General features: G+C 65.8%; 3 protein-coding genes across 5 annotated transcripts; 1 reads left to right on the forward strand and 2 right to left on the reverse strand.

Moving 5' to 3' along the window:
- Positions 1–43: 43 nt before the first annotated feature.
- On the reverse strand, positions 44–3,267 carry NEURL2 (neuralized E3 ubiquitin protein ligase 2). The gene is made up of 2 exons (XM_034067028.1): positions 2,535–3,267; positions 44–491 (listed from the first exon to the last, which is right to left on the reverse strand). The coding sequence occupies exons 1-2, from the start codon at positions 3,184–3,186 to the stop codon at positions 376–378; spliced, it is 768 nt and encodes a 255-aa protein (XP_033922919.1). The 5' UTR covers positions 3,187–3,267; the 3' UTR covers positions 44–375.
- On the forward strand, positions 1,527–7,938 carry CTSA (cathepsin A). 3 transcript variants are annotated; one of them, XM_034067027.1, is made up of 15 exons: positions 1,527–1,574; positions 4,054–4,214; positions 4,290–4,401; positions 4,517–4,567; positions 4,792–4,878; positions 4,960–5,115; positions 5,457–5,548; positions 5,852–5,936; positions 6,051–6,142; positions 6,334–6,412; positions 6,504–6,652; positions 6,724–6,799; positions 6,873–6,962; positions 7,065–7,166; positions 7,270–7,938. In XM_034067027.1, exons 1-15 carry the CDS (start codon positions 1,542–1,544, stop codon positions 7,351–7,353), a joined length of 1,449 nt encoding a protein of 482 aa, XP_033922918.1. In that variant the 5' UTR covers positions 1,527–1,541; the 3' UTR covers positions 7,354–7,938. The 3 variants fall into 3 exon arrangements, with proteins under 3 accessions (XP_033922918.1, XP_033922916.1, XP_033922917.1); XM_034067025.1 differs by lacking the exon at positions 1,527–1,574 and adding an exon at positions 2,169–2,195; XM_034067026.1 differs by lacking the exon at positions 1,527–1,574 and adding an exon at positions 3,654–3,744.
- Positions 7,939–8,189: 251 nt separating this feature from the next.
- PLTP (phospholipid transfer protein) lies at positions 8,190–12,721 on the reverse strand. The gene is made up of 16 exons (XM_034067138.1): positions 11,830–12,721; positions 11,279–11,397; positions 11,035–11,134; positions 10,834–10,962; positions 10,595–10,750; positions 10,353–10,416; positions 10,179–10,242; positions 10,005–10,096; positions 9,715–9,891; positions 9,526–9,585; positions 9,281–9,442; positions 9,086–9,153; positions 8,967–9,009; positions 8,791–8,854; positions 8,640–8,716; positions 8,190–8,538 (listed from the first exon to the last, which is right to left on the reverse strand). Exons 2-16 carry the CDS (start codon positions 11,388–11,390, stop codon positions 8,398–8,400), a joined length of 1,509 nt encoding a protein of 502 aa, XP_033923029.1. The 5' UTR covers positions 11,391–11,397; positions 11,830–12,721; the 3' UTR covers positions 8,190–8,397.
- Between the last annotated feature and the right edge of the window lie 73 nt (positions 12,722–12,794).

The raw sequence follows: 12,794 nt of genomic DNA on the forward strand, positions 1-12,794 counted from the left end.
CTCGAGGGACTCTCCCACCTTTACCGATGGCAGCACCCGGCAGCCACAGGAGATGCTGCCACAGAGGGCGAAGGAAACCCCCCTGGTGGGGACCAAACACCCAAAGCTGCAGCTTCCTCCCCAGGCAGGACAGGGGCAGCTGCCCCTTGCTCCCCGTGTCCTTGCATGCACCCAAGCCCTGCCGTGCACCCACTCGCTGGCTGAAGGACTTTATTGGGCTGTACCTGCTGCTGCCCACACACCCACCCTGCAGCACGGTCAGGGTCCCTCTGATGCACTCTCGTGTCCCATGTTGGGTGGCTCGTGCCGTGCTCACCAGTGCTGGATGCAGCTGCGGGTGCAGGTCCTGTTGCCGTGGGGGGAGCCCTCCACACCTCACTCGTGTTTGCAGAAGCTCTTCAGCAGCGGGGGCAGGTCCAGGCCGTCGATGGCCAGGCGGTGCACGATGTGCTTCTCAATGACCAGCCGGCACAGGGTCTGCAGGGATGGCACTGGGACAACACAAACAAGGAGCTGAGGGGGCTGTGGGATGGGTCCCACAGCTCCCCAGATGCACCCAAAGGTGGTGGTTTCTCTGCCACGGGAGCAGCAGGGTCCTGCCCAGGGCTTGAGCTGGCTGGGCCGGCAGCTGGAGGGCTCCATGCAGGGGAGCTGAGGGATGGTTCTGTGCCCAAGTCACACCTTGCTGTGCCTGTTTGTATCTGTCATCTCCTGGGGCTGTTGAGCAGCTCCCCAGGTCTCACACACCTGCCCTTGCTCTGCTTTCCCTGGCTCCTTGGCCTGCTCCCACTGCCGGGTGTCTGCAGGACAGCTCTAGTGATGCCTTTGTGACAACCTCCTTGACCTGTTCTGTGGCCACCCCTGAGGCTCTGCCTGGTTCCTGCTCCTGTGACACTCATCCCTCTAGGATCCTCTCTCCACAGCCCTTGGTGGCTCATCACCACGGTGTGGTTGTTTAAACAGGAGCTAACTCAGGTACAGCCTGTGGGCCTTGGTTCATCCACAGCCTCCAAGCCAAAGGAGAGCTCCCTGAGGCATCACACTCAGCCAGAGTGGACCCAGCCCTTTTAGCTGGGGCCTGCTAGCTGCAGGACGATGCCTCCAGGAGTTCACACCAGGCAGAGCAGGGCTGTGCCAAGCAGGACCATGGTGTGCCGAGCAGGACCATGCTGTGCCGAGCAGGACCACGCTGTGCCCAGGCCGCTGCCAGCCGCGGGGCTGGTTTTGGAAGGCTGGAGCACTTATCTCCACCTCGGCAACGTGGGGCTGCATCCTGCCAAGTGCTGGGTGGCAGATGCCCTTTTCCTGCCCCCTGCACCGCGTGTCACCAGCAGCTCAGCTGCTACTTCTGCTTTCCACTTCATCCCCCAGTCCCTGGCCAGGAACAGAAACTCACTGGGACTGATTTGAAACCCTGCGGATGTGGGGCACAAACTGCAGCTACTGAAATCTTAGCAGAGGAGAGGAAGCCAGATTGTGCCTCTGCAGCGGTGCCGGTGCCAGCCGCGGGGACAGCCTGGGGCTTGGCGCTCACAGGGACCATGGCTGCGGTGCAAGGGGCCAGCTCTCCACAGGTATGTGCTCCAGTGCATCCCTCACCCTCCACGGTCCCGGTTCCCTCCGGTAGGTCAGGTTGGTGACCCTCAGTGCACTCCCAAGGCAGGGCCTGGGCAGCCAGGTATGATTAACCCCGTTTGGATAATTGGGCTCATAGCAACTGGTGGAAGAATCCCAGATTCCAGCCTTGAGACAGAAGCAGCTGAAGGCAGCACCAGTAGGGACGCGGTTGGTGGCTGCTGGTGGTCAGTGCAGCCACCGCCCAGGCACCAGCTCCTGTCTTGCCCCTTGTCTCACCTCATCCTCACCACTGGGTAATTTATGCTGCTAATTAGCAATTAGGAGCCTGACTCCTCGTAAGAGCCATGATCAGCGCTGGCTGAGGGACGCCAGCCATTGCCCAATCTCCGGTGGCATCATGGGGTGTCAGCCCAGGCCACAGCACAGGGCACGGGGCTGGTGCAGGGCACAGTGCGTGCCTGGGCAGGTGCTGCCGGATGTTTTGGTGCCCTGCAGGACGTTGCCTGGCTCCAGTTGCCACGTGCCACGGGCAAGGCCAGGCACCGCGACGGACACCAACAGGCAGCAACCTGAGCACCAGCACCGGCCTCTGGTCAGGAGTGTCCATGCGGCTGGGGGTGAGCACGGCATTGCTGGGGCACCACAGCCCTCAGTCCAGGGCAACCCAGAACACCAACCCAGGAGCAGCAACCAGGCAAGGCTCTGCCCTGACCACCGCCACCAGGAGCTGGTGTGGGCTCTCACCTGAGACAGTGGGGCAAAGCTGTCAGCAGACACTGCTCATCAGCAGCAGTGTGGGCTCTCACCCCTGCTCTGTAGGGTCCAGGGCTCTCCTGTGCCCTCTGTCCCGTGTCCCTCTGCCCTGTGCCACTCTCTGATGCTCCCACTGTTGAGGTGACCCCCCCCAGCCACTCCACAGCTCCTGTCCTGTGCCCCCAGGAGGGTTTGGTGCTTACAGCCATAATCCACTGGGATGACCCGGACGCTCTTGGTGGAGGCAAAGACATCGACCACGGCGTAGAGCGGGCGGGCTGTGGGCAGCTGCCGGGCGCTGGGCCCCATGTCCTCCCCATTGATGATGATGTGCATGTCGGCGGTGCCGTCGGGCTGCGGGGTGTACAGCACACCAATGCGGCTGCGCCGGGCCGTGGGGGGCAGCACATTCGTCCTGTACAGCTCGTCCAGGATGTGGCTGTAGCGCCCGGGCCTGCTGCGCCCAACCAGCACATCACGGGGGATCCTCACGCGCTCGATGCACAGGAAGGGGTCCCCGGGGGGGGCTCGAGCCTCCTCCCCATCCACCGCCACGCGGTTGTGGTTGCGGGTGATGGCAAACACCCACGTGTCCCCCATGTTGACCAGGTCCGGCAGTGAGTACTCGGGCACGGGCTGCAGGCGCTGCGGGTCCAGGGCCGTCAGCCCCACGCGCAGGTGCCCGCACCAGCCCCGCTCCTTCTCCTCGATCTGCACCAGGAACAGCTCTCCCGGTGCCAGCGGCTCCTGGCTGAAGCACAGCCCGTGCCCGAAGCTCTCCACACGTGTGGCCCTCATGCGGGCCCCGTCCAGGCGGATGTTGGTGCCGTGGACGCGGTGGAAGCGCGCGGCCATCACCGGCCCTGCTGTGCCTATTTATAACCGGGCCCATCGGTGCCGGGGGGCGGGGACGGGCGCGGGGCCCAGAGGGGTCCTAGTGCCGCGGGGGAGGCCCCGCGGGTCCTGGGGACAGCCGGGCACTGCCGGGGACAGCCGGGGACAGCCGGGCACTGCCGGGGACAGCCGGACACTGCCGGGCACTGCCGGGCACAGCCGGGGACAGCCGGGCACTGCTGGGGACAGCCGGGCACAGCCGGGCACGGCCGGGGACAGCCGGGGACAGCCGGGCACTGCAGGGCACTCCCATCCTCAACGGATCTCCGCGCAGACCCTGCCCTGGGGTCCCGGCCGTGCCCAGCGCCGTCCGCTCGTGCCCGCGGTGCCCGGGCCTCTGCCGGTGCCGGTGCTGCCCTCACGTGCCGAGCGGACCGGGACAGAGCTGGGCGCCCCCGGAGCGCTGATTGGTAGCGGCGCGGCCCCACCTCGCTCACGTGACAGAGGGAGGTCATATGGGTGGGCATCATGTGCCTGCCGGTATTGCAGCCTGCGGGAGCGGCGCCGGGAGCTGCGGGGGTCAGAGGCACCGGACGGGACGGGGAGGGACCGGGCACAGGAGCGGGGCCGGGGGCAGCGGAGCCGGGAGCAGCGGGGCCGGAACCGGCAGCGGGGCCGGGGGCAGCCGGGGCCGGGGGCAGGGGGGCAGCGGGGCCGGGGGCAGCCGGGCCGGGGGCAGCGGGGCCGGAACCGGCAGCGGGGCCGGGGTCAGCGGGGCCGGAACCGGCAGCGGGGGCAGCGGGGCCAGGGGCAGCGGGGCCGGTTCCTGCGGCGCCGCCGGTGCCTTTCCCGGCCGGCAGCGCCCCGACCTCTCCCCGCCGCCCGCAGATGGGACCGGTGCTGCTGCTGCTGCCGCTGGTGCTGGGGCTGAGCCGCGCAGCCCCCCAGGACCATGAGGTGACCTTCCTGCCCGGGCTGCGCAAGCAGCCGTCCTTCCGCCACTTCTCGGGCTACCTCTGCGCCGGGCCGGGCAAGCGCCTGCACTACTGGTACGTGGGCCAGCGCTGGGCTGTGCCCCGGGCGAGGGCAGCGCCGGCCGGGCACTGACAACAGCATGTCCGCAGGTTCGTGGAGGCCCAGAGCAACCCCCAGAGCAGCCCCCTGGTGCTGTGGCTGAACGGGGGTCCCGGCTGCAGCTCCATGGAGGGCTTCCTGAAGGAGCACGGTCCCTTCCTGGTCAGTAGCTGTGGCTGTGCTGTGGCTGGGGCTGTCAGGCTGTGTATGCAGCACAAGCCGTCCTGCTGGGGCCAGCCTGGCTGTGCCCTTGGGCCACTGCCTTCTGCCTCCGCAGGTCCAGCCCGATGGGGTCACACTGAAGTACAACGACTACGCCTGGAACAAGGTACGGGCACCGGCGCAGCCACCACATCTGAGAGGAGAGGGTGACCCTGAGATCCTCCTGCCTGTGCCATGGAGCCCATTCCTGCAGCCCCCCTGCCTGGCTCACTCTCAAGTGTGCTCTCAAGACCTGGCAGGAGCCCTGGGCCGGGCCAGGCACCCGTGGATGCTGCTGGTTCAAGCCAGGAGCAGATCCTATGAGCTCCCTCTCCTCTGCTCTCCCTGCAGATCGCCAACGTGCTCTACCTGGAGTCCCCTGCTGGCGTCGGCTTCTCGTACTCCGATGACAAGAAGTACGCCACGAACGACACGGAGGTGAGTGATGGGGCTGCTGGAGGGGCCTGTCCAGGCACAGGGGTCCTGCCTTGCTGGTGACCCATCCCTTCCGCCCTACAGGTTGCTCACAACAACTACCTGGCGCTCAAGGACTTCCTCCGGCTCTTCCCTGAGTACTGCAAGAATGATCTCTACCTCACGGGGGAGAGCTATGGGGGGATCTACATCCCCACACTGGCTGAATGGGTGATGCAGGACCCCAGCCTCAACCTGAAGGTGAGCAGTGGGGCTCTGCTGCCGGCCCAGCCTTGCCACGGTGCCGGGGTGGGGACAGGCGTGCGGGGCTCTCTCCGGGGTGGGGACAGGCGTGTGGGGCTCTCTCCGGGGTGTGGGGCAGGTCCGGCCCCACCACCTTTCATCTTGTGCTGACTCTGGCAGCGGCTGCTGCGGACGTGCCCAGCGCGGCCATGTGGGACCCAGGGAGCGTTCGGAGGCAGCCCTGACCCTCCCTGTTCCCTCCGTGCAGTAAACAGAGCTGCATCTGCTTCCTGCCGCCTGCCTGTGCTGCCCTGCAGGGAGCTGGAACACAACAGAGCTGTTTTCTTCTTGCCTCGCAGGGAATCGCTGTGGGAAACGGTCTCTCATCCTATGAGATCAATGACAACTCCCTGGTTTACTTTGCCTATTACCACGGCCTGCTGGGGACCGAGTAAGAAAGGGGGGTTCTGCTGGATGCGCTGTCCCTGTACGAGTGGGCCAGGGCTGGCTGGGGCTGTGGTGTGTGGGACACGGGGAGCCTCTGGCCTGGGCCAGCAGCTGGGCTGTGGAGATGGCCCCTTGTCATGGGCAGCTCCCATGGGTGTGAGTGCTCATGGGCACACAGGGCACGGGCTGAGCCACGTGCTGTGCTATGCAGCAGCAAGGCCGGGAGCCTGCGGTGCTCTACAGCTGATGGCTGTGCTGGTGCTGCCATCTGGGCAGTGTGGTTCAGGACCCTGGTCTCTGCCCACAGGCTGTGGAAGGACCTGCAGACCTTCTGCTGCTCCCAGGAGAAGTGCAACTTCCATGACAACTCCAACCTGAACTGCACACTCAAGGTGAGGGGAGGAGCAGCCCTCAAGCACGTCCTGCACTGGTGTGGGTGAGCAGCACCCAGCACAGACCCTGCAGCATCCTGCTGAGTCCCAACCCCTTCCTGTGGCTTGTTGCAGATGGAGGAGATGATTCAGATCGTGGAGGAGTCTGGTCTCAACATCTACAACCTGTACGCGCCGTGTGACGGTGGCGTCCCCGGGGGCTTGAGGTCAGAGGCTGTACAGGGCAGTGGGTGTCCAGGGCTCGGTTTGGTTTGCGGTGTGTGGGTCCTGGCTGGCACTGGCATGGGGTGGGCTGGGACACTGACCAGGCCTGGCTGCTGTCAGGGACTCCCCCATGGAGGGCCCCAAGCTCTTGCTCCCCCAGAGCATTCAGCCCATCCCACGTCATCCGCTGCAGGTATGAGCGTGACTACCTCATCACCCACGACCTGGGCAACTCCTTCATCCGCATGCCGCTGCGGTTCTCCTGGCGGCAGGTGAGCTGTGGGGCTGTGTGTGTCCTGGGGGGTGGGAGGGGGCAGAGCCGCCCCTGCCAGCAGCTGTGGCAGCGCCGCTCCCGTCTCCCAGAACCTGTTCCGGATGCCGGTAGCACGCAGTAAGGTGCGGATGGACCCGCCCTGCACCAACTCCACAGACATCAGCGTGTACCTGAACGCGCCGGAGGTGCGGAGGGCTCTGCACATTGCCCCCGAGGCTCCGGAGTGGCAGGTCTGCAGGTGAGTGAGCCCCGGGCGGAGGGACTGGCCCCGGTGCCGGCGGCTGCCTGATGCTGACACCTCCTGCACAGCTTCGAGGTGAACCGCGGCTACAAGCGCATCTACATGCAGATGAATGACCAGTACCTGAAGCTGCTCGGAGCCACGGTGCGTGGGGGGAGCCAGGGCCTGGGACTGGCTCTGCTGAGCTGGGAGCACTCACCCTCCTTCTGCCCCACAGAAATACCGGATCCTGGTGTACAACGGGGACGTGGACATGGCCTGCAACTTCCTCGGGGACGAGTGGTTCGTGGACTCCCTGTGCCAGAAGGTAAAGGGGCAGCAGGCGCCGGTCGGGCTGCTCAGCAGCTCTGTGTGCTGGGGGTGGCTGTGGTGAGGGCAGCGGGTGCTGAGGGCACCGCACTGCCCACAGGTACAGGTAGCTCGCCGGCCCTGGCTCTACACCGAGAGAGGTGAAAACCAGATCGGAGGCTTCGTGAAGGAATTCACCAACATTGCCTTCCTCACCATCAAGGTAGGTCCTGTGGCCTCGGGGGGACAGGGCTGCCGGTGCTGCAGCCGCAGTGGGGCCTTGCTGGCTGGGCTGGGGCTGACCTGCTGCCACCCATCTCCCACAGGGAGCCGGCCACATGGTGCCCACGGACCGGCCGCTCGCTGCCTTCACCATGTTCAGCCGCTTCATTAGGAACGAGCCATACTAAAACCAATGGAGGCAGCACCCGGCTGCCCCCAGCACCTCCCGCACAGCCCCACTGCAGCTGTGCCGGGGCTCCTGCCCCACACACCCACCCCTGCTGCAGCCTGTGGGGCTCCTGCACCACACACCCACCCCTGCTGCAGCCTGTGGGGCTCCTGCCCCACACACCCACCCCTGCTGCAGCCTGTGGGGCTCCTGCACTAGCCTGGGGTGAGGATGGAGCTGCGGGCAGGAGGAGCAGCCCCGGGGGCTCTGCTCTCACTGGGTAAGGAGCTGCACGCCTGCTGCAGCTGCCAGCTCTTATGTGGCTTCCTGTGTCGCCGCTTCCCTGTCTGGGTGGCAGCTGCTTCCCCCTGTCTGGCACAGCCCCACACTTCCCTTTGCCCCTCACGCAGAGCCCTGGGCAGACTGAGGCACTGCCCCGTTCGGAAGCACAGTCCAGGCGGTGGCTGCAGGCAGCTCATGGGAGGTGTCTGCTCCCGCTGCAGGAAGCATTCCATGACAATCCCAGTGCCTGCTCCCTGCCCAGGGCACACAGTGCTCTGGGAACTTGCAATAAACTCTGTGAACCAGGTGGTTCTGCTCCTCACACCACTTTGTTGCCCCTCTGATAAGTACCACCCTGTGCCAAGGGTGCTGCAGCAGTGAGTGCTGCCGCACCAAGACTTGTGTGTCCTCTGTCCCCTCCACTGCTCATGGTCACTGAGGCCTGGAAATGGCCTCCACAAGAGCAGGGAGGGGCAGTTGCTCTGAGCCCCTCTGCCACTGGTCTGTGGCTGCCTCCTTCCCCACCTCTCCCCATGCACAACACAGGCACATCCTCCAAACAACGAGGCCACAGGGGTTAGAGTCGCATGGTTTATTAGTGTGAGGAATGGGAGCAGCAGGATTCCCAGAGCGTCTGTCTCCACCTTGCTGCTACCCACTAGGGCACAGGGCCCTGCAGGAGGTGTCAGTGGGATCGGGGAAGCTGCTTCCTACCTACAGTCTACGGGTCCAGCCCGGGCTCTGCCCTCGATCCCCAGTGAGGAGTGAGTGTGGAGAAGCACTAGAGCTGTTGGGGCTCCAGGCTGGGTGCTGTGGGCTCTGAGCTGGGGCGGGCAGCGGATGTGGGCGCCGGGCGGTATTTCTCAATCACCTCTCGCAGCTCTTTGGAGAAGTGGAGATCAGCTCCCACTGTGAGGAATCCCTGTGAGGGGGAGAGGATCAGCATGAGGCTGGTGGGAAGGGGCCCTGCCCCACGGGACACAGTCCCTGCATCCACCGCTGGGCCCCAGGCTATCCTCATACCGCATGGTTGGTGACGACCTCCTTGGTGAAGTCCATGCCTTCTGGCAGGGGGATCTGCACCCCCTTCTTGGTCCTCTCTGCAGGGAAGGAGAGACACAGTGAAGCCAAGTGCGGCTGTCCCAGGCACTGGGCAGGCAGCACTGATGCCTACCGTTAATGATGGGCATGATGGTCAACTGCAGCAGCGTCTTCAGAGGGGCCTGCAGTGAGAAGAGCTGTGGGGAGAGGGGTGTGGGTGAGGCAGCAACAGCAGCCCAGGCCCTGCACGGCCCTGAGGGGCTCAGTACATGTCCTGTGCCCCGGGCAGGGGCTGCTGCCTGAGCTCACCGCAAGTGACTCCAGTGCCGACTGCTTGGAGTAGATGCGGAACCTGCAGGGAGGAACCAGGCATGAGCAGGGCATGGGGGCACCGACCCACAGCCTCCAGCGCCCCGCACGGGCCCTACCGCCGCAGGTCCAGCTGCACCCGCAGCGCCTTCCCTTGCAGGTACACCCTGGCGCTCAGCTTTGTCTCCTGTGGAGAGAGGACAGTGAACTGCAGCCCTGGGTGCTGCTCCCAGCCCGGCTGTCCCCTGTTCTGGGACCCCGCAGCCTTCCATGGGCGCTGGGGAACGCGGCTCCGTGCAGAGGTCCCAGCTCACCATGGCCATACTGGAGAGCGGCACAGCCGGGCGACCAGGCGGTACCAGTGAGATGTTGAGGAAGGCAGAGACGGAGACGGAGGTGCCCGTGGGTTTGATGGTGCAGCGAGGGGGAGCTGAGACCTGCAGCACCAGCCGCAGGGGCGCATCCACAGTGGGGCTCTGAGGGGGGCATGTGAGCCACGGGCAGGGAGTGGGGCCGGGCTCTGCCCCCTGCCTCCCGCCCGGCCACGAGCTGCTCTCACCAGCATGAAGATGGTGCCAAAGAAGGTGGCTCTCAGCAGCACCTCCAGGTCCTTGGGCACCTGCAGGGTGAGTGAGCAGTCACTGTTGACCCAGCAGAGCTGCTCCCTCATTGCTGTGCAGGCAGAGCGCAGCCCTCCCTCCTGCCTGCAGAGCTGCCTGCTGGAGCCCGGTGCCCTGCACTGCTTTACCTTCTCCCCCTGGAGCTCAATGGCCAGCACGCCCGCCTGGAAGTACGCCTGCATGGCCGAGTCAAAGAAGTACTCGGAGAAGGCGACATAGACCATGCGCTCGGTCTCCTTGATCACCGGCTCCACCGCGTGGTTCTCCAGTTCCTGGGTCTCTCTTACACGTGGGAAGAACATGCCCTAGGCCGAGAACAGGAGATGTGTCTGTAGCTGTAGCACAGCCCAGGCTGCTCTGCGGTGCCCAGCATGCAGCCAGCACCGCTGCTGTCAGCAGGGCAGGATCCAGCCTTCACCTTGAAGTCCAGGTCAAGGGTGTCTGTGGAGACGGTCGGATCCCGCAGGAGGGAATAGTCAATCCCTATGTGCTCATCCACATAGTTCCTCACTGCCAGGAGGATGTGCTGCTGTCACCATGCCCGTGAGCAGCCCCATGCCCAGCTCTGCTCCCTTGCCCCAGCAACACTCACCCGGCACTGTGTCCAGCACGGAGTTGAGCAGCACCAGGCTGGCATGCTCCAGCGATGGGCAGATCTGAAAGGCAAGGGGCTGGGCTAAGAGGTCTGGGTGAGGACCTAGCCCTCCTGCTGCTGCAGGGCAGAGGGAGGCTGGGGTCCCCATTGCCTGTGTGCACTGAGCTGTACCTGCTGGCTGAGGAGGAAGCGCATTCCTGTGACAATGAAGGTGCTCAGGAACTCGTAGACCTTCCTGCAGGACCCAACAGCAGCTCTGCAGCTGCTTGCCTTGCCCTGTGACTCCAGCTCCATGTGAGCACACAGCCCAGGCAGGGAGGGGGCAAGGGTGCAGAAGGGGAAGTGTGGGACCTGGGCACAGGCAAAGCTGCCTTGGCAGAGGGACAGGGCTGCTGCAGTAGTGTCGGGTGTACCTGAGCGTGCCGGAGAAGCCTGCATGCATCCTGGCAATGGAAGCATTGCAGGTGATGTTGGAGATCTTGAGGCGCCCAGCCTCGTCCTTGGCCAGCTGCAGCACGGTGTGGATGTGGACACCATCTGCGGAGGTGTTGATGGACCCGATGTCATAGCTGGAAGCGAGGAAAGCAGATGAGAGGAGCCCACAACACCCAGCGGGCACAGCTGGGGGTGCCTGGGGCAGTGGGAAGCTCACAAGAACCAGTAGAGCAGCTGCCTGCGGAAGCGCAGGCTGATGGAGGCATTGTTGATGTTGAAGACGAGATGCTGCTGTGGCTGGAAGTGCAGGTCCGACAACGCCAGCTGCAGGTCCATCACCTTGACCCTGCACGGAGGGGACAGAGGGGGTGGGATGCACAGAGGGTGCAGGGAGCTGCGGGCAGTGGGCAGCACTCACTGGCTGATGTTGTAGTGGAACTGTCCCTCCTTCCCGTGCAGGTCTGATATTGTGATGTTCTGCAGCTCCTGCTCCACGAAGCGCAGTCCCTCCTGCTTCACTGCAAAGCAAAGGGAGCCCGGGCTGGCCACAGCCAGGCTGTGTTCCCCCCAGCAGCATCGCCCTTGTGTGTGCAGCACAGGCAGAGCCCGGCCAGGCTGTGTCCCACCCTCCCTCCCTCTGCCCAGGCCCTGGGGCCCCTTACCCAGGTCCAGCCCCTTGGAGGTGATCCGGATCTTGCAGCCGGGTGGGCTGTGGGAGGCAGTGACCAGCCAAGGCAGGAGGAAGAGGAGGAGGAGGCAGCGGCCGGCAGCCATCTCGTATCTGGAGCAGAGCAGAGGGTCAGCAGGGGCATCGGCCGGTGTCTGACCTGCTCACAGCCCCCGGGCAGAGCACGGCCCGAGGAGCACCCGCAGCTCAGACCCCATCGCCTGAACCCCCAGAGTGGAGCTGCCCACAGGAGGCAGAGCCCCACAAACCCCTGCACGGACCCGCGGGGTCTCCCGTGCCCCGGGAGCAGTCGATTCCTGCAGCCCTGAACTCCCTGAGTCCCGCAGAGCAAGGCACAGGCTGAGCTGCTGCTGCTGCTGGAGCCGGGCAGCCCCATAGCCCCCCCAGCCCCGCTGCGGGGATGTGCCAGGGTCCGGGGGCTGGGCTCAGCAGCAGCAATGGGCAGAGCTCTGGGGCTCCCCCCTGCACTGCCCCCCCCGGTTCTCCCGCAGGGCCCGGGGAGCCCGGCCCGGTCCGGGTACTTACAGCGGGGCTGGCCCTCGGTCCCCCGGCGGGGATCACGTGGAGCGGCGGAGGGAGAGCACCAACAGCTCCGGGAGCTCCTTCGGCGCCGGCTGCGGTTCTGCCTTTATAGAGCCCACCCGCGGCCACTCCTTGCGAGCCCACGGCTGGGAGGAGACAGCGAGGGGAGGATGCGGGTCCCGGGCTCGCTGCCTGCGGGGGGGGCACCTGGGGACTGGGGCTCCGTCAGTCGGGGCAGCCCCCCCGGCTGCTCCTGGTGCCAACTTCCCCTCTGCCAGCTCCGGGCTCGGGCTCTGGCTGCCGGTGCAGGCGGGTTCATGCCCATCTGCGACGTGAGCCCCAGAGAAGCCATCGGTGCTGCCAGCGCAGCAGCCGCTGCCTGTGCCCCTCGGGGCTGCAGGACGTGCCCAGCTTGCTGCCGGCGGCCTGGCAGGGCCCGGCACCTATGGCACCATGATGGGCACTGCTGAAGCCGCTGTCCTGCTCCCTCATGGCAAACCTCCAGCACAGCGTGTGTGGGAGCTGCTCCTGCCCCTACAGCTCCTTCCTCTGCCCTCGGGACCCGCTGTTCCCCTGCAGGCAGGGGTCGGTCGGTAACCCCTCTGTGCGCCGGGTTATCTGTGCTGTGGGGCAGCAGAGCAGGGGTGCGCTGCGGGCTCACCCCCAACACAGGAGGCTCCGGGTTGGCTTAGTGCTTACACAGCACTTACTGCCCCACAACTGCTTCGCCAGCATTAACCCCTGCATTGACCCCGGTGCTCCGGGAGCAGAGGGCAGGACCTGCGGGAGGGAGCGGTGCTGCCGCTGCCGGGAGCCCGGGGGCAGCGCAGAGGCAGCGGGCAGAACGGGGCCCGCAGCGGTGACGGCCCCACGGCTGGGCACGCACCACAGCAGCCCCGGAGCGAGGGCAGCCCCGGAGCGAGGGCAGCCCTGCCGAGCCGGCAGCAGCAGGGACGGGTGCGCTGCCG

The sequence above is a fragment of the Melopsittacus undulatus genome, chromosome 10 (genome assembly GCF_012275295.1).
Source record: "Melopsittacus undulatus isolate bMelUnd1 chromosome 10, bMelUnd1.mat.Z, whole genome shotgun sequence".
Taxonomy (NCBI): domain Eukaryota; kingdom Metazoa; phylum Chordata; class Aves; order Psittaciformes; family Psittaculidae; genus Melopsittacus; species Melopsittacus undulatus.